The sequence below is a fragment of the Mus pahari genome, chromosome 1, assembly GCF_900095145.1.
Source record: "Mus pahari chromosome 1, PAHARI_EIJ_v1.1, whole genome shotgun sequence".
NCBI classification, from domain to species: domain Eukaryota; kingdom Metazoa; phylum Chordata; class Mammalia; order Rodentia; family Muridae; genus Mus; species Mus pahari.
Genome location: NC_034590.1, coordinates 155508794 through 155536243, shown reverse-complemented (window position 1 = coordinate 155536243; position 27450 = coordinate 155508794). Strand labels below are relative to the sequence as shown.

The 27450-nt window shown below is 43.3% G+C and overlaps 1 protein-coding gene and 1 non-coding gene across 3 annotated transcripts; both read left to right on the top strand.

Moving 5' to 3' along the window:
* The first annotated feature begins 871 nt into the window (after positions 1-871).
* Positions 872-26827, top strand: Cwf19l1 (CWF19 like cell cycle control factor 1). Of its 2 annotated transcripts, none has more exons than XM_021199975.1 (14): positions 872-982; positions 3627-3711; positions 4552-4630; positions 5237-5338; positions 7562-7776; positions 9493-9611; positions 12452-12536; positions 14053-14193; positions 15243-15354; positions 16270-16349; positions 22163-22372; positions 23106-23225; positions 23861-23958; positions 26192-26827. In XM_021199975.1, exons 1-14 carry the CDS (start codon positions 960-962, stop codon positions 26334-26336), a joined length of 1614 nt encoding a protein of 537 aa, XP_021055634.1. In that variant the 5' UTR covers positions 872-959; the 3' UTR covers positions 26337-26827. The 2 variants fall into 2 exon arrangements, with proteins under 2 accessions (XP_021055634.1, XP_029387222.1); XM_029531362.1 differs by having other exon boundaries at positions 875-982; positions 4568-4630; positions 26192-26799.
* On the top strand, positions 22775-22920 carry LOC115062966. The gene has a single exon (XR_003842862.1). It is a non-coding gene; the product is annotated as a small nucleolar RNA SNORA12 (small nucleolar RNA).
* Positions 26828-27450: the final 623 nt, after the last annotated feature.

Genomic DNA, 27450 nt, shown 5'->3' with positions numbered 1-27450 from the left:
AGGATATTTTTACGTACTTATGAGGTGCACACTGAGGTCTGCACTTCGCTTTAGGATAACTCAGTGAGAAGGACAGGGCTTGGGTACCTGGGGAGAAAGGGAGCAAGAGAGCAAATGTAGTGACATGCAGATACACCGAATAGAAGCTATGATTGCTATTCTTTCAGTGTGTAATAAAAAATTTTAGGGGCTAGGGAGATGTCTCATTCACCCATATCACAAAACATGAAGACTTGAGTTCGCATCCCTAGTACCCATATAACTCTGGACAGGTAAGTTTCAGGGCCCACGGGGAATCCCAGCGTTCAGAAAGCAGAATTAGGGGATCTTTCGGGCAATATGGCTTCCTAGACTAATCTAATCCAATGAACTCTGGCTTCAAATGATACCATCTCACTCAATAAGGTTGGGAGCAATGGAAGAAGATTCCCTTGTCAACCTCTGACTTCCACAGGAACCAGCATGCACACAAGCGTGTGCCCACATGTGTAAACACACACACACACACACACACACACACACACACACACAAAGACCCAGCCAGGGTTGGAAAGATGACCTGCATGCACACAAGCGTGTGCCCACGTGTAAACACACACACGCGCGCGCGCGCGCGCACACACACACACACACACACACACACACGACTACAAACACGCAGGCGCACAGTTCAGTAATTCCAAATGTTTCTAAAACAAACAAAATAAGACACTTCTTTTCTATTTTAATTTAGCCTTTTCACTATTTTCAGAATTACCTTTCCTTAAAAAAAAAAAAAAAACAAAAAACAAAAACAAAAACGCGGAGAGATTTTTATCCCTCTACACGCCCCATAGCTAAGTGATTTCTATTGGTTGAGCGACGTGACGTCATATTTCTGCGCGCCGGCGTTCCAACCTTGAGCGCGCGTTCGGGTTTCTAGCACTTGGTGTCCGTCCCAGCCCTGGTTGTCATTATCGATGGCTCAGAAGCCGCTGCGTCTGTGAGTGACCTTGCATCGGTAGACTCAGGCACATAGGAGGAAGGCAGAGAGGCGGGCGGAGGAGCGGGGGTCTTTCTCCAGACCGGAAGGGGAAGCCGGAGGGGAGGTCGCAGGGCTGCTGGGAGCACGAGTGGAGGCTTCCTGTTCTCGCGTCCCAGTTCATTTCTCCCCGGTGTCTTCAGAGCCTCTCCGGCAGAACTAAAGACTTGCTGAGCCGGATTTCCTTTTCCTTAGGCCTATTCCGCCTGCGACACACCATCCATCTCCCTGTCGTTTCTCCCGTTGTCGCATATATTGATTAGCCAAATACTTGCAGTCATGGGGTGCATGCATGGGTTTTGGCAGACAAGATGAACGTTGCCCTGTCCTCGCGTACTTTTGTTTGCGCGGTCGGTTAGCGAAGACATGACTTCATTCAGAAAGACTATTGTATTGAGCAGCGGACAAGCGTTGCACAAACCAATTCCCGCCTTGATAGCTGATAGTCTAGACAAGAGTAACAAGTGTTAACGAGTGCGGAAAATGTAGAGAAAGGGTTGATGGTTCTGGAGGATATATAATAACGATATTTGGCTTAATATGAGTAATTAAGGCTTTCCTGAGAAAGCGAGGATTTAACTCTGGCAAGTATTATTGTATTTAACTCAGAGAAGACATCGAAACGTTTAAAAACTCCTTAGTGTGATCTAGTTTTCGTTATGGAAAGTGATCCTGCTTGGAAGTTGGGAAACAAATAAGAGCCAAGGTAGAAGGCGACAAGGATTAGGTAAAGTAACAGCAGAGAGAAAGTTCAGGAATGGATAGTCTATTAAGCAGGTGGCTTCACAGGGCTTGGTGATGTTTTGATTGTGAGAAACTTCCACTGTAAGGCCATAGATTTCTGTCTTCAGTCATTGGGATCAGAAAATGCTGAAAAGGGGCCCAGATCAGATAGTGAATATTGATTGTGTCTGTCAGGAATTGATAATCAACAAGGGACCAAAAAGATGCTAGAGGCTCTCAGAGAATAAATTAGACTGCATGATCGTTAGGACAGAGTTTGTTCTGAAATGGTATATGGGTTTCTGAGATTTTGAGAAAGTGGCTTTCTCGGCCGACCAGGAAGCTACAGCGACTAGGCCTTGATGGATGGGGAAAGCTTTGAGGTTGAGCACAGTGGGGCTCTTAGGAAAGAGAACTTCCCTAGAACCTCGCAGAGACAGAGTGATCAGTCTGCGGCTTGGGAGAGTTCAGTTAGGAAAACTTAGAGGAAGTACTGGGAAGACAGGCCAGGACCAGAGGAAACCTGTTTGTACAGGAAACGAGGCACTGTGTAGTGCTTTCAGGAAGGAACATTAAACTGAAGCAGAGAAAGCACTATGGGGTCCATAACGTCTACCTTGCCTCCCAAACCTCATCAAGTAGGTTTCTCGGCCTCAGTCGTCCCCTCTCAGTTGTTCAGATTTGTTTCCCTCCATTCCTGCCTCTTCCTCATTTCCCATCCCTCATCCCTCCTTAGCTTGTCTTCAGACTTTAAGTTTCTCATCTGCTTTTCTTGTCCCTGTTTCCATTGTCCATCTCCTCTGTTTGCACTTCGATTATAGTTCAACTGTTCCTCCAGACCATCCTTTTCTGTTATTAGAAGTATTGGTGAAACATGTACAATCATATCATTATGCTGCTTGAAACTGTTCAATGTAGGAATAATAGAAGAACACCACAGAGACATACGGACAAAACAATAGGAACTATAGTATTTTGAGGTGAAAGATGTTATGAAAGTAAGTAAGTGCTGGTGAAATGGCCCAGTGAGTAGTGGCACTTCCTGCCATGCCTGGTGTCCTGAGTACAGTCCCTGATGACACATGTGGTGGGGAGAGGGAACTCTCTTTGGTGGTTCCCTGACCTTCACATGAACACTGTGGCACATACATGCCCTCCCAATACAATACCTCCCCTAAAGTGAAAACAATGTAAATCAGAATTTTACAAGTCAGAACTTAAATGTTAGAGCAAGTCACTTCACTGCTTGGGACAGTCCCCCTTATCAACATCCTCTCTTGTTATTTTCTCCTCCCTGTCCTATAACACGAGATGCTTGCCTCACATCATAGCCTTTTCCATATATACTTGTGATTGGAGCCTCCCTTCCCTTATTGTAAACTCTCTGAGGCTTTACATGAGTCTAAGTGCTTCTATAATTCTAACATGTTCTTAGGGTAGTATTTGGCCCATTGAGCTTTGCATAGTGTTTGCTGAATGATGACGGAAGCCGTGTAGCAAGGCCCAGGCCATGGAGGTGAGGAGAATAGAATGGGTGTGAAAGATGGTTGGAAACTCACTTGGACTTAGAGAAGGAATTAGCTGACTCTTAGTGTCCAAGTTGGTGATAAACCCATCCACAAAATTTAAGAATCAGAAGAGGTTGGCTCAAGTTTGAAGACACGAAGAGCTAGATTTTTAGATATGGTGAGTTAGAGGTATTGGTGAGATATTCAGAAAGATCTGCCTGGTGGCTTGTAGTAGTTGATATTGACCATAAGTCAGAAGATGCCTGCTGGGACTGGATCATATCTCTAATCCAAAAAACAAGTACATGTATACCAAGCCTAGCAGATCCATTTGTGTTTCCTGAATTGCTATAATGTTTATCTCTTGTTTGCAGCTTGGCTTGTGGAGATGTTGAAGGAAAGTTTGATGTGTTATTCAATAGAGTTCGAACAATTCAGAAGAAAAGTGGAAACTTTGATGTAAGACAATCATTTTTACTGAAATTTTACTACTGTAGTCAAACATTAAAGTACTGATTCTTTGTTAATTTTATGATTGACTTTTCCATTTCTTGTTAGGTTGTGGCTTTTGTCCTTAATTACACTAAGTAGCTGCGGATTGATGGGAGGAGGGAGGCGGTCTATTTACTGTTCACTTCTTTACACTGTTGGGATTGAAATCATGTTACTTTCCTACTGAACAAAAACCAAGCAAAGAAATGCAATGAGCAAAGCCAGCCAGTTCTGACACCTGGGTTGACAAGCCCAGATCTGTTTCATGAGTGTGCGTGCAAGTGCTTTACCAAAAGAAAGAGCTGGGAAAGGATGTTGTGTGTGGTTGCCACGTAGATTATGAGTCCCTAGGACACAGGAGAGGATTGTAGGGTTAGGGAGAATTTGTTCATTGGGTTAAGGGATAAGTAAAAACAGCAGCAAATGTGGTGGTCTGATGCCCCGTATTTCGAGAGTCCAGTACTGAAGTTTTGTATTTCACGGACAGATTCCTTATGCGTCTGTTTCAACACTGCTATGTATTCCAGGAAGGAGGATAGAGAGGCCTTGGGAACCTTTGGAAAGCACATAAATTCTGCCTTCTGATAGCTCGTTTCCTTCACTTTCCTCCCACCCTCAGTTTGGAGTGATTGACAATACATCAAAGTTTAATAATTCATAGAATTATCATTAATTAAATTAATGAAGAAATACTTGGTTTGAGACTATTAAATAGAATAATTAGCTGAATATTACAGTCAATGTAATGTTTATTTTATTTTATTTTTTTTGTTTTAATCTCATATATCTTTAAAAAACTCATTTTAGCTGCTGTTGTGTGTAGGAAACTTTTTTGGCTCTACCCAAGATGCAGAGTGGGAGGAGTATAAGACTGGCAACAAGAAAGGTACAGAAATTACTGTTGTTTAATGTTTAATGTTTAATGCCCGTTATGCTAATACTTGAAAGGCTAAGATAGGAGTATCCTAGATCTGTGACCAGCCAGCCTGGGCTACATGGTTAAAATAAAATAATGAAGGGAGTAATGTCCCTCTTAAACTCTGCATTGATCTGAAAAGAATGCATCTATATATATAAGACCCGTGTTTTTCACATTTGGAAGTTTGTTCTGTTTCATTCAAAGGATGCTCATTTATAGTGGCAGGAACGGAATAAGCACAGCTTGTTCTAATGTGTTCTTTTGTCTCAGTCTAAATGCTTTGCTAGCAAGTGCTTTTATTTTGGGCTATGCTGTTTTGTTTTGTTTTCATTGTTATGTACATTGAGCACTTAAGATGGCAATCCTTTGGTCTGGTGGCATTACTTAGTAGTGAAGCCATGGGGTTGGATTAGGAATCCTTGGTAATGAGCTTGTTGCACATTTAGGCTGTGACTCTGGAAGGAATGCACAGGCTCTTGACTTTTGTCATGACTATTTTTCCTATGAGGAAACGTTTCTCAATTTTCAGAGCAGATCCAGTAACCACATGGTGGCATGTCTGTTCCCCATTAGCTCCTATTCAGACATATGTGCTTGGTGCCAATAACCAGGAGACAGCAAACTATTTCCAGGATGCTGATGGCTGTGAGTTGGCTGAAAACATCACTTACCTGGGTAAGTCAAAAAAAATTTTGTAATGAATTTAGTAAAAAAAAAAAAAAATTAGAGATTAATCTCTCAGGAAAAGTTTTGACTGGCTTCTGCCATTACTGCTTGAGAGAATAAGAATTTTGTTTTGTTTTTCCCTTTGGGGAATATTTTTCCTCATAGTCTGTGTCTAGAGCCCTTTGGACAGTGATATTTATTCTTCACTGTTTCTCTGTTTCTCCTCAATCTCCTTGTGTTCCTGAGCCCTGAACCACCTTTTCAGCCAACCATAGTGACCAGTCCCTTGCTCACAGTATATGAAGCACTTAGGGTATATGTTACATTCAAATAAGAGAAACTCTGTCCTTACACTGGCCTTGCTATATACTTACACCTCACTTGATAATTTGGCTTCTAACTAGCTGTATTCTAGGCTTAGTCTAGGCTCTGGCTGCTCAGGTCTCTAGTTTCATCCCTGTTTGTTTTTTTTTTCATCCCTTTTGTCTTTTTTCCATTTTAAGGGACACTTTAATTCCAGCTTAAAGCTGCTCATAGTCCTCTGCATTTCTTCAGTTTCAGGACAAAGACAGTTGTCAAGTTTTGCTGTTGTTCCCTCCCCACTGTCTGCCTTAGTCTGCTGATCATTACTCAACTCATTATGTTCTAAAATGGCTCCTTCACACTCTTTGTGGTCATGTATCTCTAGAAAGCACCTGTATTTCCTTTGTTAGAAATGCTTTCTTCGGGGCTGGTGAGATGGCTCAGTGGGTAAGAGCACCTGACTGTTCTTCCGAAGGTCCGGAGTTCAAATCCCAGCAACCACATGGTGGCTCACAACCATCCGTAACAAGATCTGATGCCCTCTTCTGGAGTGTCTGAAGATAGCTACAGTGTACTTACATATAATAAATAAATAAATCTTTAAAAAAAAAAAAAAGAAAAGAAATGCTTTCTTCACCATGCCCACCATAGTCTGTCATTGCCTCCGATCCTTTATGCAGTTGTGGCCCTCATAGAAACAATTCTAGCTTTCTCCACTCCTGAGACTTCTTTAGGCAGGATGGATGTTGAGGGAAACTTTTGTAATATGATTTAAGATTTATTATTATGTTGTAATTTATGTTTCTGGAGATCAAACCCAGGGCTTCACACATTCGCAAATATGTCTTCTGCCACTGAACTGTATCTCTAGTATCCATGCTTATTGTTTTGTGTCTGTGTGTGTCTCTGTGCACTTGTCACAGTGTAAGTGTGAAGGTCAGAGGACAACCTGGTGAGTTCTCTTCTTTCACTTCACGTAGGTTCTAAGTATTGAACCCAGGTTCTAGATTGAAAAGCAAGCTTGAGCCTTCTTACCAGCCCTGCTTTTAAAAATGATTTATTATTATTTTCTATATAATGGTATATTGCCTACATATACCTACATATGTGTGCCAAATGTGTGCCTGGTACTCTTGGAGATCTCCTGGAACTGGAATTGAAGACTTTTGTGAGCTGCTATGTTGGTTCTGGGAACTGAACCCAGATCCTCTGAAGGAGAAGCCAGTGCTCTTAATGCCTGGGCCTTCTCTCTGCCCTCTGCTTATTTATTTCTAGCTTCAGTTGTGAGACAGACATTTTGAAATCTGAACATGGGTCTGACTTGTCACAATCCTCAGTGTGTTTCTTCAGTGCGTGTTAAGAACACCACTGTATTTGTTAGCCATTTTATTTGGTGAATTCCACTCAGTTCCTTCTTTAGTGGTCCTGTTGGACCTGTGATAGCCTGAGGCACTGCAGCTGAATAGAATTTGATCATTCTTTCTAGAGTAGATCAGCGAGTATAGAACTTGGGGAGTTGGTAACATATCCATGAAAAACAAAGCTGGAAGAGAGAGGGTGAAGCTGTCAAGGGGGTAGAGTGACAGGAAGCCAGGAGGTGACAGTACTGTGGTGACAGGCTGGCATGGGTGGGGAGTGGGGGGAACAGGTGCTCTAGGGCATAAACACTGAGTTCAGGGTAAGAGGCCACTGGCAGTTTCTGTCAGTGACCAGCAGCCACCACAGAAGAGCTCTTCAAACTTAGAGAACAGGAGTACTGTGAGAACCAGCCAGCCTGGGTCCTGGCAGCCAGAGTGGAGCTGTAGGAGTCACACTTACTCAGATGAGTGGAAAGGCAGAGAGCCAGGAGATGGAGGCTTGGGAAAGTGGGAGTGCCATATTTCCTCCTGCAGCTTTGTCTAAAACTCATTGATTTTTCTTTGAACCCAGGTCGGAAAGGTGTCTTCACTGGAAGCTCGGGGCTGCAGATTGTGTACCTCAGTGGGACAGAGTCCTTAGAGGAGCCAGTCCCAGCCTATAGCTTTAATCCCAAGGATGTGTCTTCTCTGAGAACAATGCTGTGCTCGGCATCCCAGTTTAAAGGTGTCGATATCTTACTCACATCCCCGTGGCCCAAGTATGTGGGGAGCTTTGGGAATTCCTCTGTGAGTAGTGTTTGTTCAGTTGCAATTTTAAAGCAAATTATACTGGCTTAAGTTGGGGTTTTATATGTTAACTCTCAGTACCTTTTACTAGAAACATTTTGTGAAAAAAATTCAAGATTCTGTAAGGTACCTCTACTGACAAAAACAGTTGATCTCATAAAAAATATAATTTGCAGATAAGATTGTGGACTCTTAATTATGAGCAAATGGTTCCTGGAATTATGTTTTCTACAAGTATTCTCCTTTAGCCTTCTTTATATATTTTGTAAGTTTATTAATTCCCAGTGGAGAGATCTACAGCTATTGGCATCTCTCCAGTTGCATTTATTTCCCCTTCTATTCTAGAATATTGGGTTTGGCTCTCAAAATATTTCAAAATCGGGTCTTTGTGAAATTGAGTCCAATAGTGTAAATATTTACAGATAGGGAACAAGGTGCTGAGCCTGAATTTCTATTATGGACACAAATCTGGAATGCCCTGGAGCCCACCCCTGTATTTTTATTAATAGTCCTGAGAGGGGGCAGTTACTATAAACTATGACAAAACAAGGCCTAAGAAGACCTTGGGAAGGTTGTGTAAGGGTAGAAGGCATTTCAGCTGAGCCTCAGTGGAGGGAAATGTAAGAATGAATCTAGGAATAAACCCGCACAACTAGCTCCCAAATTCAGTGATGTTCCAGAGCGACCTGTGTGATGTCCCAGAGCGACCTGTGTGTAGATCTGTCCTTCCTGACTCAGCACTAAGTGTCTGTGACCATAAAAGTCAGCAAGATGCCAGTGTCATCAGGGAGAGTGTTTACAGTAAAGAGCCTAGTTTCCTTACCAACCTGTGGTTCCTTCCTGTCTAGAAAGGAAGCCCCTCACTCTGTGAGAACAAAAGTCAGCACGGGGCATAGGGTTGGAGACTACGGTCAAAGTTTGTAAACAACCATATAAGATTTTTATGGGGAAAAAAACTATACTTTGTTATCTTTGTGATACTACAACTAAGTTCAAGGTCAGTCACCTTTCTTTAGCAAAAGCTTGAAGAAGGCAAACATAAGGCAAGAGCTAGGAGTGTTCTGTGAACAAATCTATCATGATAAAATATTTTACTTGCAAGCTTCTGTTTGTTTTGTTTTGTTTGAGACGGGGTCTCTATATAGGCTGTCCTGGAACTTGCCATATAGACCAGGGTGTCTTTGAATTTATAAAGCTCTGCCTGCCTTGGCCTCCCAAGTGCTGGGTTAAAGCACCTGTCAGCTCCTCAGCATAAGAGTGGCTGTGCCATCCCTTGTCTGAACAGCAGAACAGCTTGTGTGGTTCTGAGGCCCCTGACTGTTCACTGGAGCCTGGGTGCTCTGAGTGCTAGTGTTTACTTTCTGCATTGACCACAGCTTACTTTGTCTGATACACGTGCACTATAAATCGTATTACGCAGATGTAGTTTATAGGGTGCAGGTAGAGACCTCTTTTCAAAAGGAGTCTTTAAAGTTTGTTTTAGAGGTTACTATGAAGGGATTGCCTTACCTTGTACCCTCTGGTTTCCAACAATTGTGCCATTTCTGTAATTATAATATTCCAGTGTTCTTATATGTTTGATTGCCCTGGGTATACAGTTCACTGCAAATTCGCATCTATGTATAAATTTGAAAGATATTTGAAATGTTTTTTTGTTTCTTTACATTTCTTTATAATTCCTGAATCTGTGTCAGTAACTAAGTTCCCATTTACTAGGGAGAAGTAGACACCAAAAAATGTGGCTCTGCTTTGATCTCCAGCCTTGCCATGAGCTTGAAACCGAGGTATCATTTTGCTGCTTTGGAAAAGTCGTATTATGAGAGACTTCCGTACCGGTGAGTAGCATCTCATGGTGTCTCTATAAACTCCCATCTGCTTGTTTGCTTTTAGCCATGTATCTTGGTTCCTTCGAATCTAAGACAGGCACTAGTTTCATTTTTGTTGCTGTGGTAAAATATCAACCTACTGAAGACAGGGTTTGTTTTAGTTTATAAGTCCAGGGGAACCCATCCTGGAGGGAAGGCATAGCGTAGCTGCAGGAAGCAGGAAGCTGACTGATCACACTTTCTCTGTGATACCACAGGAAGAGGGCCAAGGCTGTAAACCTTAAAGCCCATCCCCAGTGACATATTTCCTCCAACTAAGCTCCACCTCCCAGGGGATTCCAGAAACTGCCCCACATAGTACCACCAACTGGAAACCAAGTATTCAAAACCACATGACCCTCTGGAGGTCATTTGCCATTGAGGCGCCACACTCATAAATTTCCTAACTTGAGATAAAGGAGTTAGACTATAAGACTCTTTAAAGTTTAGGGTTTACTATTAGAGTGCTGGGTGGTTGTTACAGAGTTAATGGTCCTGGGTTTTTTTTGTTGTTGTTTCTTTTTTTTTTTTTTGAGACGGACTCTCTATGTAGCCCTGCTTATTTTAGAACTTACTTTGTAGACCAGGCTATCCTTGAACTCACAGAGATCCACTTGCCTCTGTCTCCAGAGTGCTGGGATAAAGGCATGTGCTACTGCAACTGGTTAGGTTCTGCTTTCACCAGGTCCAACCAGTATACAGTCTTTATTTAGTCTGTAATACTCAGCTGTCAGCATAGTCACTGTGGAATTAGGGATTTCAATTTGTGAATCAGGAACATAGATTGAACTGGATGTGATAATTGCCCGTAACCCCTTACACTTGGAGGCTGAAGTAGGAGGACTTCAGCGAGCTCAGGGCCAGCCTGGGCTATAGACTGAGACATTTCTTTATCTCTGCCCACCAAGAATTTGTACTGATTCTCACCCTCCAGCACCTCAGAAATACCTTTTACTCACATTTGTTTTACTTTAGTTATACATGTTGATTAATGTAGCATACTTTTAAACATAGAAAAACTAAACAAAACAAAACTGTTTTACCATGTATCTATGACATGTCAACTATTTTTAAAAATCAAAGTATACTATGTATTAGTGTTTGATGCATATCTGCTCAAATTAGAACATACTTCTTTTAGTCTCACTGTATTCATGTGTTCTTACACAAGAGAATAGTAAAATGAGCCCCCATACCTCCAACATCATCTGAGAGCCCTCACACCTCCATCAGCATTTGAGAGACCTCACATCTCCACCATCATCTGAGAGCCCTCACACTTCCATCATCTGAGAGCCCTCACACCTCCATCAGCGTTTGAGAGACCTCACGCCTCCATCATCTGAGAGCCCTCACACCTCCACCATCATCTGAGAGCCCTCACACCTCCACCATCATCTGAGAGCCCTCACACCTCCACCATCATCTGAGAGCCCTCACACCTCCATCAGCATTTGAGAGACCTCACACCTCCATCATCTGTGAGCCCTCACACCTCCATCATCTGAGAGCCCTCACACCTCCATCAGCATCTGAGAGCCCTTCCACCTCCATCATCATCTGTGAGCCCTCACACCTCCATCATCATCTGAGAGCTCTCACATCTCTCTCATCTGTGAGCCCCTACACCTCCACCATCATCTGAGAGCCCTCACACCTCCATCATCATTTGAGAGCCCTCACACCTCCACCATCATCTGTGAGCCCTCACACCCCCATCAGCATCTGTGAGTCCTCATACCTCCATCATCATCTGAGAGCCCTCACACCTCCATCAGCATCTGAGAGCCCTCGTACCTCCATCATCTGACTCCAGAAATCATTTTGTTTACTTTATGTTTTAAAGTGCAAAAGTAGAATTTTTGGTTCTTTTCAAAGGTGTCATCTCATTTCTTTGTTACATTGGCCCTATGAGGTTAGGGATACTTAAATCTCACCAAGGTCACATGACCTGTGGTGAATTTAAGACTTTTGTTCTTCTCATGGCCCTATGGAATCTTTTTTTTTGTTTTGTTTTTCGAGACAGGGTTTCTCTGTATAGTCCTGGCTGTCCTGGAACTCACCTTGTAGACCAGGCTGGCCTCAAACTCAGAAATCCGCCTGCCTCTGCCTCCCGAGTGCTGGGATTAAAGGCGTGCGCCACCACGCCCGGCCGGCCCTATGGAATCTTATCTACTTCACAGTTACAAATCAAAAGTAAAATGATAGTCCATGACCCTGCTTCTGTCTATCCCCCTTTCCTCTCACTTTCTGGTTTCACATAAGCTCACACATGCACATGCACACATACTTTTAAATCTAGGTTTTATAGAAAATGTGTAGTATTTGTCTTTCTAAGTTTGTGTCTCTTTATATAATGATTTCTGGTTTAGTCTTTTTCCTGCAAATGGCATGCTTTTGTTTTTATTTATCCCATTGTTTATGTTTACCATTTAAAACCCTGTTCATGTATCAGCTAGCTAGGCAACTCCACTGTTCCAAGTGAAGAGTGTAGCAGTAAGCAGGTGTTTAAGCATAAGCCTAGTGGTACCGCAGGTCATGTGGGTGGCTCTGACTGTGGTATGTGAGATGCCTCTTAATGCTACTCAGCTTCACAGTCCCACCAGCAGTATTTAAACATCCTCTTTCCTATCTCTCATCACTGTCTCTAGTCCCATTAGAATGAAGGAAGAGAACCAGGGGCAGGTGGCACTGGGAGGGAGAGAATTTACAGCAAAGTATAAAGATTCCTGTCTGAACATGCCATAATGAGACCTATTGTTTTGTAAAGTAAAGTGATGGAGATCTGTTCCCTTTCCCATACCTTTCAGAAACCATGTTGTTCTACAAGAAAGTGCGCAGCATGCCACTCGCTTCATAGCGCTGGCGAATGTTGGAAATCCAGAAAAGAAGAAGGTAAAGATTTGAGTGGTTGGTGGGTTTCTTGGCCTTTAGAGCTTCTGGCCTCCCGAGTCCTCCGTAGTCCCTGAGTCCCAGCAGCTTCAGTGGCTCCTTGAAAAGGCTAGGTTTCCTTGAGTGGTTTGTAGGTGGTCTTAGAGAAAGGCGTGGCTCCCTGGGACATGACAGTGCAGGAGATGGCCTTTCTTCCTTCCACATCCATGTGCTTGCCTCTGTTGCTACACAGGAGCTTGCTTCAGGTGATGTGCATACCTCTTAGCAGCTTCAGTGAGCTGAAATAATAAAATCTTGTGGGGAGTGTTCTCCAGACTAGGCAGAGTGGCGCACACCTGTAATCCCAGCACTCGGGAGATAGTGACAGGCAGATCTCTGAGTTCGAGGCCATCCAAGGTTACCTAAGACCCTGTAACAATAACAACAACAATCAAAATAAAACATCTATGCATGTATATACATATATGTGTGTGTATGTATGTATGTATATTACTTCCTTGGTTTTTTTGAATTAGTAGTTATACCTGGAATCCAGAAAATAGTGTAGATGGTGAAAGAAAATAAACCAGAAAAATAGGTTGTATTTTTGACTTTCCTGGGAATGCTTTGCTCTTGCTAAAAGTTGGACTGTTGAGTGAGACAGCTATACAGTATAGTCAGTGAGACAGTGAAATGGGCAGTGATTTTCCTCTGTGGCTGATTGTCCTCTGTAGCATGTCAGAGACAGTCAGTGTTCATAAGATAAGCAAATTCCTGCCCTTTTCTGTAATTTAAGCTTTGAAGCCCATTCTTAGCAGGGCTACACTTTTAAGCTGACCTTTCCCGCTGAGCAGAGTTCTGTGATTATGTCTCTTACTCAGTCTCAGAGATGTATAAGGCAACCCATTGTAGTCACAGTGTTAACTTGACAGGCACCATTCGTCCCAAAACTGTGTTCCAGTCCACAGCCTTCCCAGCACTCCAATCCCCCCACTCCAATTAAACAGAAGGTAAAATCTATCCTATGACTTAAAGTTCCATTATTTTGTTGAGGTAAAACATATATTTATGCCTAAAGTTTTTTGATCTTAGGCCATTAGCCCAAGATTTATAGCATATATATGAGAGAATTGTGTGTGCGGGGGGAGCTTACCTTTCCAGTTGGAATGGTCATTAAGAAAATGGAATCGGTGTTCTATGGTTCTATTGACAAAGGTCACCCGAGCAAAAGATGCAGTGACAGGAATAGTTTGTCTTCAAGGCTTACAGAACAAGTCCCCCTGAGCCCTGCAGTAAGGGTTGTCACTGCACCCGTCTCCAAGTGAGGAACCTAGTCTAAGAGCTGGAACTTTGACCTGTTACTCATTACTGTGTGAGCCTCCTTAGCCATTGCAGAGGCTGCCAGATTGGCATTTGCTACACTGCTGTAGCACCATGACAGTCAAGACTGTCAGAGAAATTGTCATCATAACATGGGTTGGTCACAGTGAGACACAAGCCTTTTCCCTGACATTACACTCTCTCTTTTTTTCCCCTCCAGTATCTTTATGCCTTCACTATTGTTCCCATGAAACTGATGGCTGTAGCAGAACTGGTAAAGCAGCCTCCAGATGTCACCGAGAACCCTTACCGAGAATCTGGGAAGCAAGCAGCTGGAGGGAAACAAATTCCTGCCCCTCAGGTAGGATCCAGCTGTGGCTGGGATTCAGGCTGGCTGCTGACTGTGGGCGTGCCTTTCTTGCTTATAGTGTCATGTTTTTTCTCTTGACAAATCATAATATTTAGAAGATCCTGCCCAGTGGTATGTGTGCACACCTTTAGCCCCAGCAGAGTCGCAGTCGGAAATTCAGCTCACTTTTTACATGTATTTGGGGTTAACAGGTCTATGCTGAGTCTTTGTCTAAGGTGATTCATACTGTTTTTCCTTGTCTGAAGTTGATTATTCTCAGTTTTTGAGGCAAGGATCTGTTGGTGTTAGAGATTTATGATTTTGTGATCATTTCTAGTAGAGAAATAAGATTTACTTTGAAGACTTTTGTTTTTTTAAATATATTTTTATTAGATATTTTCTTCATTTACATTTCAAATGCTATCCCCTTTCCTAGTTTCCTCTCTGAAAAATCCCCTATACCCCACCTCCCACCCCCGCTCCCCAACCCACCCACTCCTGCGTCCTGGCCCTGGCATTGAAGACATTTGTTAATAGCTAACTTTAGTAATTAATTTTCTCCCCACTAAAGCAAAGCTGATTGATCACATTTCCTTGTTAGAGTTCATGTTCTGTTTTCTTCGACTTTTCTGTCCACTCCAAAATCTTCTCTGCCTCCCCTTTTTGCCTTTGCCCCAAGTGGCTCATCCTCTCTCCCCTTCAGTTGAAGTTGGATCAGACTTGCTTCATTCTGAAATTTTAGGGCTGTTCATGCCATTATTGGGAGAGAAAGGAGATAAATGGACTTGGGTTCATACTGCTCTGACCTAGAGAAAAATTGCTCTGTATCTTGTGTTTAACTTATTTTTCAGAAGAGATAGATTTGGTAATGGTTTTGGATACGTTTGCTGAGATGTGGGCCTGAGAGCCCCACAGGCGTCAGGGCTGGCTCGTCCTCCCTAGGCTAGGAAGGGAGAGCTGAGAGGCAGCAGATATGAGTGGCAAGGAACTTCCCTCTGCTTGCTGCTGCATCACTTGTCCTCAGGCTCCCTGAGTGACATCCTTCCCGTCGACTCTTGCAGGAAGAGTCAGCCTGTCAGTTCTTCTTTGATTTGAGTGAAAAGCAGAGAAGGAAGCGGCCGTCCACAGGCAGGGATAACAAGCCTCTCCATGCTAAGCAGCCTCGCAAGCCTCGTAAGTACCCTGCTCTCCCTTGAGGGCAGTAACTCGTGGGGGATTGTTTGGAAAGTTGCATTGCTAAGAGCATCTTCTGGCAAAGAGAAACTTTACAGAGCCACTAGGAGCAGAGTGAAAATAGAATCATATAAAAATGGTCTGACTCGGCTGAGACTCTTCCTGTAGAGATGAGGGAAAAGCTCTTTCTGTCTGTGTAAAACATGGTAAATATAAAACTGATGTGAGTTCATGCAGTAATAGCAGACCAAAGCTGAGGAGAAGGACTTCCAGGCTGCTTCATTGAGAACGTCATTCTTCACCCTGTTGTTTTAAAGTGGAGAATCTGAACCTAGGAAGGTAGACCCACGGCTGTGTGGCTAGCTGATGTCAGAGCTAAGACTAGAATTGGGGTGCCTGACCATCCCCCACCTAGATGAGTGTTCTCTCATTGTAGCCTATTGCCAGTTTGTATGCTGCTTTAGTTACTAGATGATCTATTTGTGGACCACCTACCTGTGGATCGATTATCAACTCAAAGAGAGCTTCAAAGGGAGGTTTAGTTTCATTGACAGTGGTGCCAGGCATTGGCAGTCATAGTGAGAAACACAAGTCCTGCCCTTTGTGGCAGTTTTTGCAGTCTGACAGATGAGACGGCAATGAATAATAGCAACGAATTCTCTGTTGAAAGTGTTAGTACTGATGTTGGTGTGTGTGCATGCGTGTGTGCATTCTGTGCTGTGGGAGTGAGAGGACAGCTGTCTGGAGTGGGCTCTCCTTCACTGTGAGTTTGGGTATGGAACTCACGTTGTCAGGCCTGTGTGGCAAGCACCTTTACCTGCTAAGCCATCTCTCCAGCCACGAGGAAGATTGTGGAGGGTGATTATGTCTATTGTGATTGGACCATAATAACGCTTGCCTTTCTTTCCTGTGAAGCTCAGCCTCCAGGACCTTGTTGGTTTTGCCTCGCCAGCCCTGAAGTGGAAAAGCATCTGGTGGTCAACATTGGCACACATGTGAGTCACTCCCATAGATGGGCAGCAGAGAAGAAACGGCTGTCCCTTTGTTTTTACTTATGTTACATGGCATATGATCTGCGTATCAAGTATACCCCACCTACCTTTTTCCTTTCTTTGTGAGTCAGGGTCTTTCTATATAGCTCTAGCTGTCCTGGAACTCACTAGATTAAGCTGACCCCCAACTCACATCCTGTCTCTGTCTCTGCCAATTGCTGGGAATAAAGGAGTGAACCAACACTCCCAGACAGTTTTCACATTTTAAGTGTACAGTTCATTGATACTCAATAAGCTTATTGAGTTATGAAACCATCACCTAACAGCGGTTTAGATGCCTGATGTGATGTTGCATGCTTTTAATCCCAGTCCTCAGGAAGCAGAGGTAGGTGATGTCTTGAGCTCAAGGCAAGTCTGTTTACATAGCAACTTCCAGGCCAGCCAGCACCACACAGACCTTTGTCTCAAAAAAAGAAAATATGAATTGGGAGTTTAGAGTATTTCTATCAGCCCAGTAAAATCTCCTAGACACATTTATATTAATTTCAATATCCATTCTGAGCCTTGGCCACCACATGCATACTTTGTATCTTTCGGTTTGTGGGGTTTTAGACATTTTACTGAAATCATGTAATGCAGTGTGTGTGTGTGTGTGTGTGTGTATGTGTGTGTGTGTGTGTGCGTGCGTGTGTGCCCCGGAGCCTGAGGATCCCTGGGGCTGGAACTATAGGAGTTGTGAACCCCCTGACACAGGTGCTGGGAACTGCACTTAGGTCCTCTGAGCACAGCCTGTGCTCTTGATTGCTCAGCTCTCTCTCTCTCCAGCTTGGCTTTAACTTTTTAGGAATTTGTCAAACTGATTTCCAAAATTACTACATTGTTTTCTGCTCCCATCAACAACATTATGAGAGATTGGCCTTTGCACATTGTCTTAGTCAGGGTTTCTATTCCTGCACAACATCATGACCAAGAAGCAAGTTGGGGAGGAAAAGGTTTATTCGGCTTACACTTCCATACTGCTGTTCATTACCAAAGAAGTCAGGACTGAAATTCAAGCAGGTCAGGAAGCAGGAGCTGATGCAGAGGCCATGAAGGGATGTTACTTACTGGCTTGCTTCCCCTGGCTTGCTCAACTTGCTCTCTTATAGAACCCAAGACTACCAGCCCAGGGATGGTCCCACCCACAAGGGGCCTTTCCCCTTGATCACTAATTGAGAAAAAACCTTACAGCTGGATCTCATGTAGGCATTTCCTCAACTAAAGCTCCTTTCTCTATGATAACTCCAGCTGTGTCAAGTTGACACAAAACTAGCTAGTACACACATTCACATCAATTTTGCTTAAAGTCTTTTCTTTTTTCTTCCCTTCTTGAGAGTGTTGGAGACTGAAGCCAGGGTCTTGTGCATGATGGGCAAGAACTCTGTCATTGAGATACATCCTTAGCCCATTGTCTGCCTTTCTAATTATAGGCACTATAGTGTTATGGAATCAGTTTCCTGAGCACTCCTTCTCTGTCTCCCTCCATAGGATAAATCTTCTGTATATGTCTTAGATTCATCTATGTTTCATGAGATATTAAGTTGATTCTTTTAAATTTTCACTGTTTTAAATATTCCTCAGTTTTCCCTGTTGTAAATAGTGAAAAGAGAAGAGGATCATGTGTTTATATACGAATACTAGGTTTAAAGTGTTGAAATTGTTAGCGTGCGTGGTCTTGTGACTTATGCCTGTAATTTCAGCACTCAGGATGCTGAGGCAGGAGGATTGTCACAAATTCAAGGTCAGCGTGGACTACTAAAAATTTCTAGGCTAGGCTGGGCTTCAGAGTGAGGCTTTTTCTTTAAAAACAAACAAAGTTACAAACAAATAAAAACAAGCCAAAAATATCCCTCAGAACTGAATGACGTTCATTAAGCATAAGAAAGATTAAAATGATAAATTCAGTTTGCCATTCAAGGATTGTACTAGTGAGGGTTCTCTGGAGTAACATTAGAGAATAAATTTCTCTACATATTGATTGATTGGTGATTTATTAGGCTGTGGTTCATCTAGTCCAACAACAATTGTCTACCACAGTCCATGAGGCTAGATATCATAGCTGGCCTTCAGTATAACATTGGAATTCCTGTGAGTAGACTTAAATGCTAGTGAAGGAATAGACTTCTTGTCAGTGTGAAAGCAAACAGACAAGGAACAAAAGCTTCCTTCTTCCATGTCCTTATATTATATAGGCTTTTAGCAGAAGCCATGGCACAGATTACAGGTGGGTTTTTCCCAACTCAAATGGTAAATATAGATCGCTCCACTTCAAATTAATCAGAAATCTCTCACAGGTGTCCTCATTTGGGGGTTTTAGTTCATTTCAGATGACAAATGGCAACCAAGCTATCACATGTAGCTTTGCAACTATATATCATACTTGATGTATCTAAAAAAATGATTTTAGTCACATGACTGGCAGGCATTGCATCAGTCTATGGAGCTGATGATCCTTAGTATGGTGACCAGGCTAGGAGAACCCCTTGCTGAACACTGTGTGTCTCAGGACAGTCGTTCAGCTTCATACTTTTTCTCAGAACTCAGTTCAGGCTCTGTAAAGATAGGCCTTTTTCTTTTACTTACAGTGAAACTGCTAACCACCAGAGTTACAGTTACACTCTAGCCCCCAGGACTACTCTGGATGTTCCCGAAGGCCAGCTTACTGTGTGACACTTCTGCAGAGTGGTGGTGCTCATCTGGTTCTCATGGGTTTCTTCTAATTTTGGTTTCTAAAGGTGACTGTCCTCTTCATCTAACAATCTGAGAGTTCCTTTTTTTTTTTTTTTTTTTTTTTTTTTGTGGCTTCCCGTAGACCAACCAGAGTCTCACTTTGATTTTCACTTCCTTTCAAACTGAAGAGGCCTAGACTTACCTATTTATGTTTTACATCTTAATTATTGACACCCGGTCGAGGAAGGTGTTCTGGAGAAAGGCCTATGACACACACGGTTGGCTTGTAAGGCCTTGGATGGACTCGGCGAGCAAGCGTGGCAGGCTTTTACTTTTGTGGGTGTGTTCTTTTTAGATCAGCTTTGGGCTCCCCCCCCCCCCTCACTGGATTACCTTTAGCCAGTCTTCTCTCACACATAGCCTGTAGTGAGGCAGGCTGTGAGCTGCCTTCTGTTTGGGAAGCATAAGAGGTTCCAGAGCCCATGGGAGAGAAGGAGAGGCTGGAGTCAGTGGCTTGGCCTCATGCTCCTCTAGGCCTTGGGGACAAATGTTCTCTCTTTGCTTCCCACAGTGCATTCCCCAGGAAATGGGCCTGGGGATGATGAAGGAAACTGTTTCTGTGTGTCTGAAGCCAGCCAAAGGTGTCTTCAGGCATGCTTTTGACAAGGCTCCCAAGCACAAGGTAGAAGGCCTCGAGCACTCTCTCGTAGACCCTGGTCTACCTGGTAGTCACGTCTATGCTGCCCTGCACTGCCCTTTTCTGGGCTTCTGAGTCTCTAGCAGAGGGCTTGCAGTCTCTTACTTGCGGCCATTCCTCTTGCTTTTCCCTTATTACATTTTCCTCCGGCTTTCTCTGCCGTTGCTGTGGTTTTGTTCCTTCAGGAAGGTACATAAAGTAGGCCAGTGGTGTGGGAAAGGGGAGAGGCTGCTGCGTCCAGGATGATGGCTGCATGGCCATGTAGTCTACACGGGGAATGTTCATTTAGGTGCTTATCCACTTACATGGCTATAGACCACTCAAGTGTGAAACAGGTTAGAAGAGCTTGAGAGGGTGGGACAGATTGGGAAAGTGGGAAACGGTGCAGGAGAACTGGACGTACATTAGAGGTGTGGGCAGCTGCTTAGTCTAGCCTTTAAATAGCTACAGAATACACATCACAGTATAAAGCTGATGCCCATGGCAGTGGCCTGTGACAAAGGCTAGAAAACAAAAGTTTCTAGCGTAACCTTTTCAAACAAATGCAATAAAAATGGATATTTGTAAAAACGTTCGATGCCTCTGAGGATTTGGGGAGGATGTTGTTGGTTATTGGTGACGAGGCTCTTCCTCTCTTACCTAAGCTGGCCTTAAATTTGAGACCCCCCTGTTTTTACCTCCAGAGTAGGTAGAACTATAAGTGTCACTGTGTCCTGCTCCTTGAGGTTTTGGTGAACTTAAATCCCATGGGAAATCAGCTGTAGATGTGTTTAGTTCTCTGTCAGTACATCAAGGAAGAGCATGCTTTGGTTTGTAGCAAGTATATATGTTGCTACTATACTTTCTTACGCAGCCTTAGCTTTGGGACCACCACACTAAAGGTATAGTTTTTATAAGTCCCTGTGTATTTGCCTATACTGATAGTCCTTGGCCTTTTGCCTGCTTACTCAGAGCATCTTCCTGTCAGTGACTGTTAGAGCAGCACTGCTCCTTTGGATAGCTTTGTTTCTGTGTTATTTTACTGTTTGGCCAGGGCTGAGGCTGAACTCTGGTTCTCTACCTACTGAGTGCTGGGCTTAGGGCGTGAACTCCTCTCCTGACTGAGTGCTGGGGTGAGGTCATGAGCCAGTCACCCAACTTACAGGTTGGTTTTCATTTTGTTTTTAGGATTTATTTTGTGTGCATGCTTATACGTGTGTTGCTCTTAAAGACTGACTGACAGTCATTGTTGGAAAACAGAGTTCTCTGTTTCTTTGTATATGTCTGAGTTTGAGGTTTTTCTTTTCATACAATTTCCATACTATTCCTTTCACTTTGTGGAATTTAGTTAGCACCTCATAGCTGTAGGAAGACTCGCGCTGAACATGTTACCTTAGCCTTTTCTGTGAGCCCAGAAGTGTATTGGGGACAGAGATGCAGGGTTGGATATCCTTGGGGGAAGAAGGAAGGAGTCATTTTGAAATAAGAAGTATTATCTTTTGTGGTTGAAGAGAAAGTGATAATAACTGAAAATTGCTTTAAAGTTTAGATCCTGGGAGGGATAACCCGGATAGTCTTTTTGAACTCTAGCATTTCAAACCAAAACCCTTCTTGTATGCCTCTAATTCATTGGCTATTTTAATGGAAATTTGTTAAAACTGACCCCATTCTTTAGAATATATTTAAAAATGCTGTTCTAGCATTTAAAATCATGTATGTATGTATGTATGTATGCATGCATGTATGTGTGTGTATATATATGTATGTATGTATGTATGTATGTGTTAAGTATATTGGTATGCCTGTTGTCTGTAAAGACCAGATAGGGCATTGGATTCCCTGAAACTGGCATTACAGGAGTTGGATCTGTGTCCTTTGGAAGAACAGCCAGTGCTTTTAGCCACTGAGCCATCTCTCCAGCTCCTGTTCTAACCTTTAAAATCAAATCTTTTAAAATATAATTTCTATTAAGAATATCTTGGGTCAGGCATGCTGGGTCATGTCTCTAATCCCAACACTCAGGAGGCAGAGACAGGCAGATAGATCTCTGTGAGTTCGAGGCTATAACATATGTTCCAGGAAGCCAGGGTTGTTATACAGAGAAACCCTATCTCAAAACAAACAAACAAACAAACCAAGCCAGAAAACAAACTAAAACAACAACAACAAAACAAGCAAACAAAAGACTATTTTGGACTGGGTGTATTGGTCCAGGGCTATAGTCCCAGAGCTTGGATGCTGAGCTGAGAGGATTGAATTTGAGACTCCCCTGTACAACATAGCAAGATCCTGCCATCCTGTCCTGGGTGGAAGGGAGCAGCATCTTGAGCATTTTCTACTGTACCTCAGGCTCACTGAGTGTGTATAGGGTTTTCTCTCTGAATGATCATACATATAGGCTTGCTGTCTTGCTTCTGTGATTCTTCTTCAGTGCTACCTTGCCCTGGCCAAAGGAGGCTTATCTGATGACCATGTCCTCATCCTGCCCATTGGACACTACCAGTCAGTTGTGGAGCTCTCGGCAGAGGTGGTGGAAGAAGTGGAGAAATATAAGGCTACTCTGCAACGCTTCTTTAAGAGTCGAGGGAAACGTTGTGTTCTATTTGAAAGAAATTATAGGAGCCATCACCTCCAGCTTCAGGTATGTGTTTTCTGCCCAGGAACTTAGAAATCACTGTGGGAACCCTAAGATTGATAAATTTAAATAATGATGACTTTAGTATTTAATTTTAATTTAATACTTAGAGCATTTAATATTATTTTTATAATAGTACTTTAATAGTGGTCATTTAGAGGGCTGGGAACATCTGCTGATAATCCCAGAGAAGTTCATGCTGCAGGTAACTGAACAGCAGGATGGTTCGTGCCCTGGGTAGAAACAGTATATAGTTAAGAAAGGTTCCAAGGGAGGTGAATACCTGGGCTTTGCTGGGTAAGATGTGGCTGGTTCCTGTGGAAGCCCAGCATGAATGAAGACTTAGAGGTAGGAAATAGTTTCCAGCTAGCATGGGGCTAGTACTTTGGAAGTTGAGTGATTTGTCTCTTGGGTGGTAGGGTCTTCCTGGCGCATTTGTTAAGTGTTCAAATGGGCCTGACTCTGCCACATACATTATGCAGGAGCTGGCAAAGGCTTAGAGACAAAGAAATCTCTCTTGAGTGTTTCCTAATAACAGATTGGCTCCCATATGTGACAGCTCTCATAAGTTTAAGTCCTACAAGCAGTCCAGTGGAGGCTGTTTGGCCTGAGGAGAATCTATTCTGAGGGGTGTTTCTCCACCCCAGTGATGGCTTTGCTACTTCCTCAAGACTTCAAAGACTCAACTTCTTTGGAACCAGTACAAAGAGTTTCTTCTGTTCCTCCCACACCAACCCAGGTCATTCCTGTGCCCCTCAGCTGCTGTGCTACAGATGATATTAAAGATGCCTTCATTACCCAGGCACAGGAGCAGCAGATAGAGCTGTTGGAGATTCCAGAACACTCAGACATCAAACAGGTGAGTCAGGGAGGGGTGGTAGTGTTCAGGGAGGACTTAAGACTTGGTTCTTGACATGTTGAGCCAGCGGTACTAAGTAGCGCCTCCTTAGGTACTAGAATACAGGATATTGGTAGACTATAGAGGAGAGGGCGTCATCATAGCGAAGTCTCTACTTTCCCAGGAGAGTAAGGAATTAGACTTTTCCTGGAGCTGGAAAGATGGCTCTGAGGACTTGAGTGTGAGCTTCGGCAGCCGTGTAAAGGTCACGAGCTGGGGCATGTGCCTGTGAGCCACGTGCTTAGGGGGTAGAGACAAGAGCATCTCGGCCTAAATGGATAAGCTGCAGGCTCAGCGGGAAAGACCTGCCTCAAACATGAGGTGGCAAGAACTGAAAAAGTCACCCAGTGTTATCATCTGGCTACCACAAGCCCATGGACAGACCTGTACGTGTAATCTCACACATGGGAACAGGTACATATATATATAAACACATATGAATTAAACAAACAAGGAGATTAGACACCTCCTAAGATGGGATCTTAGAAGGATGGGTATCACTAGAAATATATTGGCATTTTAAACACTAATTCCTGTGGTGTGTTACACCTTTTAAAATTTTCTTATTTGTCCTTATACATTTCTGTTTACTTCAGATTGCACAGCCAGGAACAGCATATTTTTATGTTGAACTCGACACAGGAGAAAAGCTTTTCCACAGAATTAAAAAGAATTTTCCTTTGCAATTTGGAAGGTTTGTATGTTTCGCTGTATTTAGTATATTTCACTTGATGTGTTATAAACGTGGTGACAGGCTGCATGGTCAGTGAATACCACCCAGGGAATGGTCCAGCTTCGAGAAGCTTAGAGTCTTGGAGCAGAGCAGTGCTACAGCCTTGGGCTGGAGAATTGAAAGTACCATGAACAAGAACAGTATACTTAGAAACTTAGAGAAGGAAGAGCTCATTTCTACCACATGTGAGGCTCCATGAAAGGCTGAGAGTGAATATATGGGAAACTGCAGAGGGAAAGACACCATGAGAACGCTCCTGGTGGAGTACAGGGCGGCCACTGAGCATATGCTGGGTCAGACACAGACAAGACCTTGCTGGGCATTGCTGCATTCAACCTTCCAGTAGTGTTGTTTATATCATGTCATCCCAGCAGACCTTCATACAGACATGAAACACACTGGAAAGCTGCACTAATCCAATAATCCCAAGCTACACTGCTGTCGGGTACTTGAAAGTGAGACTGAGGGGCCATGAGGGAGACAGCTTGCTGACACTCCTGGTGATGTAGTTTGATCCTTAGGATCTACATGGTAGGGGATAACTGATGCCCAACCATGCATGCTCTGACTACCGGTTCTATGGCATGCATGAACCACATACAAATAAATACATAGAGTAAAAAAGTTAAAGGGAAAATGGAAGTGAGCTTAAATTTAAATAGCCGCACCTGGCTAGTGGTTACTCTACTGCATATTGTACCTTAATGTAAGTTAAATAGCAGGCCCATGGTCTCACAGTTGAAGGTTGTAACCTTAGTGTGGTGCACACCAAGATGGAGGTCTTTAACCATGTTCTGCATCATTCTGAGAGCCAGTGTGGAGGGAAGCAGAAATGCACACTGCGGTTGTCTGCTGCTGACCTCTGATTGATAGCTGTCCTCTGAGCACTCCCAGTGTTCACACCAGGCTGTGAATGGCCTCCAGCCAGTCTTGCACTAATGTGGGAGCCTTCAAGGGACAGCCTTGTGGGATACAGCAGCTGGGAACAAGCATCTGCTCCTCCTACTATCTTTTCTTAATGTATGCAAGTCCACCATAGCTGTCTTCAGACACACCAGAAGAGGGCATCGGATCCCATTACAGATAACTGTGAGTCACTATGTGGTAGCTGAGAATTGAACTCAGGACCTCTGGCAGAACAGTCGGTGCTCTTAACCAATGAGCCATTTCTCCATCTTTTCTTAATCTTACTGCCTTAGCAACAGATGTGGATATGCACAGTGGGGACATAGGCAGGCGATGCCAGTATACACAGCCATGTACAGTCCACATCTTTTTGTGAGCATGGTAGTTGTTTATGTTTCAACACTGAAAATTTTCAGAATGCTAATGTACGATTGATACATTTTATACTTAATAGGGAAAATGGCTGTATCTTCATTTTACATATGAAGAAACAATGCTCGTGGTTTGCTGGGCAAACCCAAGTTTGAGTCTAGGTCCTTTTACTTTCAGAGGACCACCGTGATTCATTTCTGCTTTTCTACTTACTATACCTTCAAAGTCGAAATGAGCCAAACAGGATTGCTTCTGACATATTAAAGTAAAGTAAAAGTAAAAATATATAAAAGTAAAAATAAGAGAACTTAGGAGCTGCTTGTATATGTGTCTCTGTAAGTTTTCTTCACATTGAACTTCTTTCGTTTACTCATACAAATGAGGGGACTAGGAGGACAGGTAGGAGAACTTTAAGTTAGAGTGGGTATAACATGTGACTCTGAACCATGCCCTCAGCAAACTCAGTCTACTCGGTATGTGAAAATTATAGCTTAAGGCAAGATAGAATCGCAGCTGGGCATGTGCTCTGAGTATACAGCTTCTGTACTAAGTCCTGTAAGGAAGGTGATTTTGTAAGTGAGGAAATCAAGGCTAAGAGATGAAGTACCAGCCCATAGACTGGAACTCTGACTTTCTGCCACCAGGGGCTGTCCTCTAATTTGAATGTGGTGTTCCTTCTCTGAGTATTAATATTGTGGTTCCAAGTTGTTCAAGGAAAGGAGAAATAAGTGGGGTGGGATATATGGCAGTGATTTCAGTAGCTAGGGTGGCAGAGATGTAGTCAGGGCAGGTGACCAGTGTGAACTGTGACAGTCTGCACACTCTTTAGATGACACTGAGGAGAGCTGGTGGCTGGACACAGGAAGGGTGGCTTTCAGTTACTACTCCCATTTCCTCTTCTTTGTCCTCTCTGCAGGGAGGTCCTGGCCAGCGAAGCTATTCTCAACATTCCTGAGAAGGCTGACTGGAGGCAGTGTCAAACCAGTAAGGACGAGGAGGAGGCCCTGGCCCGCCGCTTCCGGAAAGACTTTGAACCCTTTGACTTCACTCTGGACGACTAGCCAAAGGGAAGGGCACATCACAGGTCACCAATTGGCACAGCAGATTGATCCAATCTGTTCTTAAAATGAAATTACCGTCTCCTGTGGGAGCTGCCTCCCTGCCTCTTTTCAATATATTCCCGTGGACCTACCTGCAGCAGGAGGCCTCTGATTGACTTTTTAAAAAGAAGTCATTCTGAGATGCAATGATATGTTAAAAGAACATTTGCTATGTATTTCTAAGAACAGCTCTGTTCTCCTCATCCTCACAAACTTAAACCTTTCAGATTGGGTATGCTAACTCATGCCTCTTTTCTCAGAAACTGAGGGGTTATGGCTGGAGGATTGCTGTGAACTCAAGGCTACTCTGGACTACATAGTAGTTTCAGGACAGTCTGGGCTATGCCATGAGACCCATCTCACCTCTCCATCCTTGTCTCTCCCCCCCCATGTAAAAATAATGCCCCCCAAATTTTGTAAATAATAAAAAGGGAATGCTTTTCTAAGGTTGACAAATGTCTTATGTTGCTTATGGCTACTGAAATGAAATTGTGTGTGTGGCAGAGATCAGAGTTCTATCCCTGGTTCTTTTCTGTCTGGGGAAGGGAACCAAGCCTGGCCTTTGCTATTGCTTTCCTACACATCTTCTTCACATAAAAGAGTCCATTTTGTCTTTTAGGTATTTAACTCTGCTGTGCTAGGACATACTCTGAGATCCAGGAGTATAGCTAGTGAGTGCCCCAGTGCGTTGCCATTGGTACAGAGTTTGGAGTCTAATTTCAAGAGGAAGTGGCAGATTAAGGACATAAAGTGAGTTTAATTTGAATGTGTTGCTTTAGATGTTTAAAATACCCGAGTTACCCAGTACAGTGTCCAGATTGCCATTAGATGCTTCTAAGACAGGATTGGTGCTAGGGCTTTGAGTGCATTTTCAATGTTTCATGTGTGTACGATACCTGAGTTATCTCACAGATGTGTCCAGAGTGCAGGTAAATAATTCTCAAACTCATACAGATCTAGGTTGGTGATTGGGCTTCGGGTATAGACCAGAGTGAACTTACAAAATAAAAAGGGTGCTGGGCAGTGGTGGTGCACACCTTTAATCCCAGCACTTGGGAGGCTGAGGCAGGTGGAT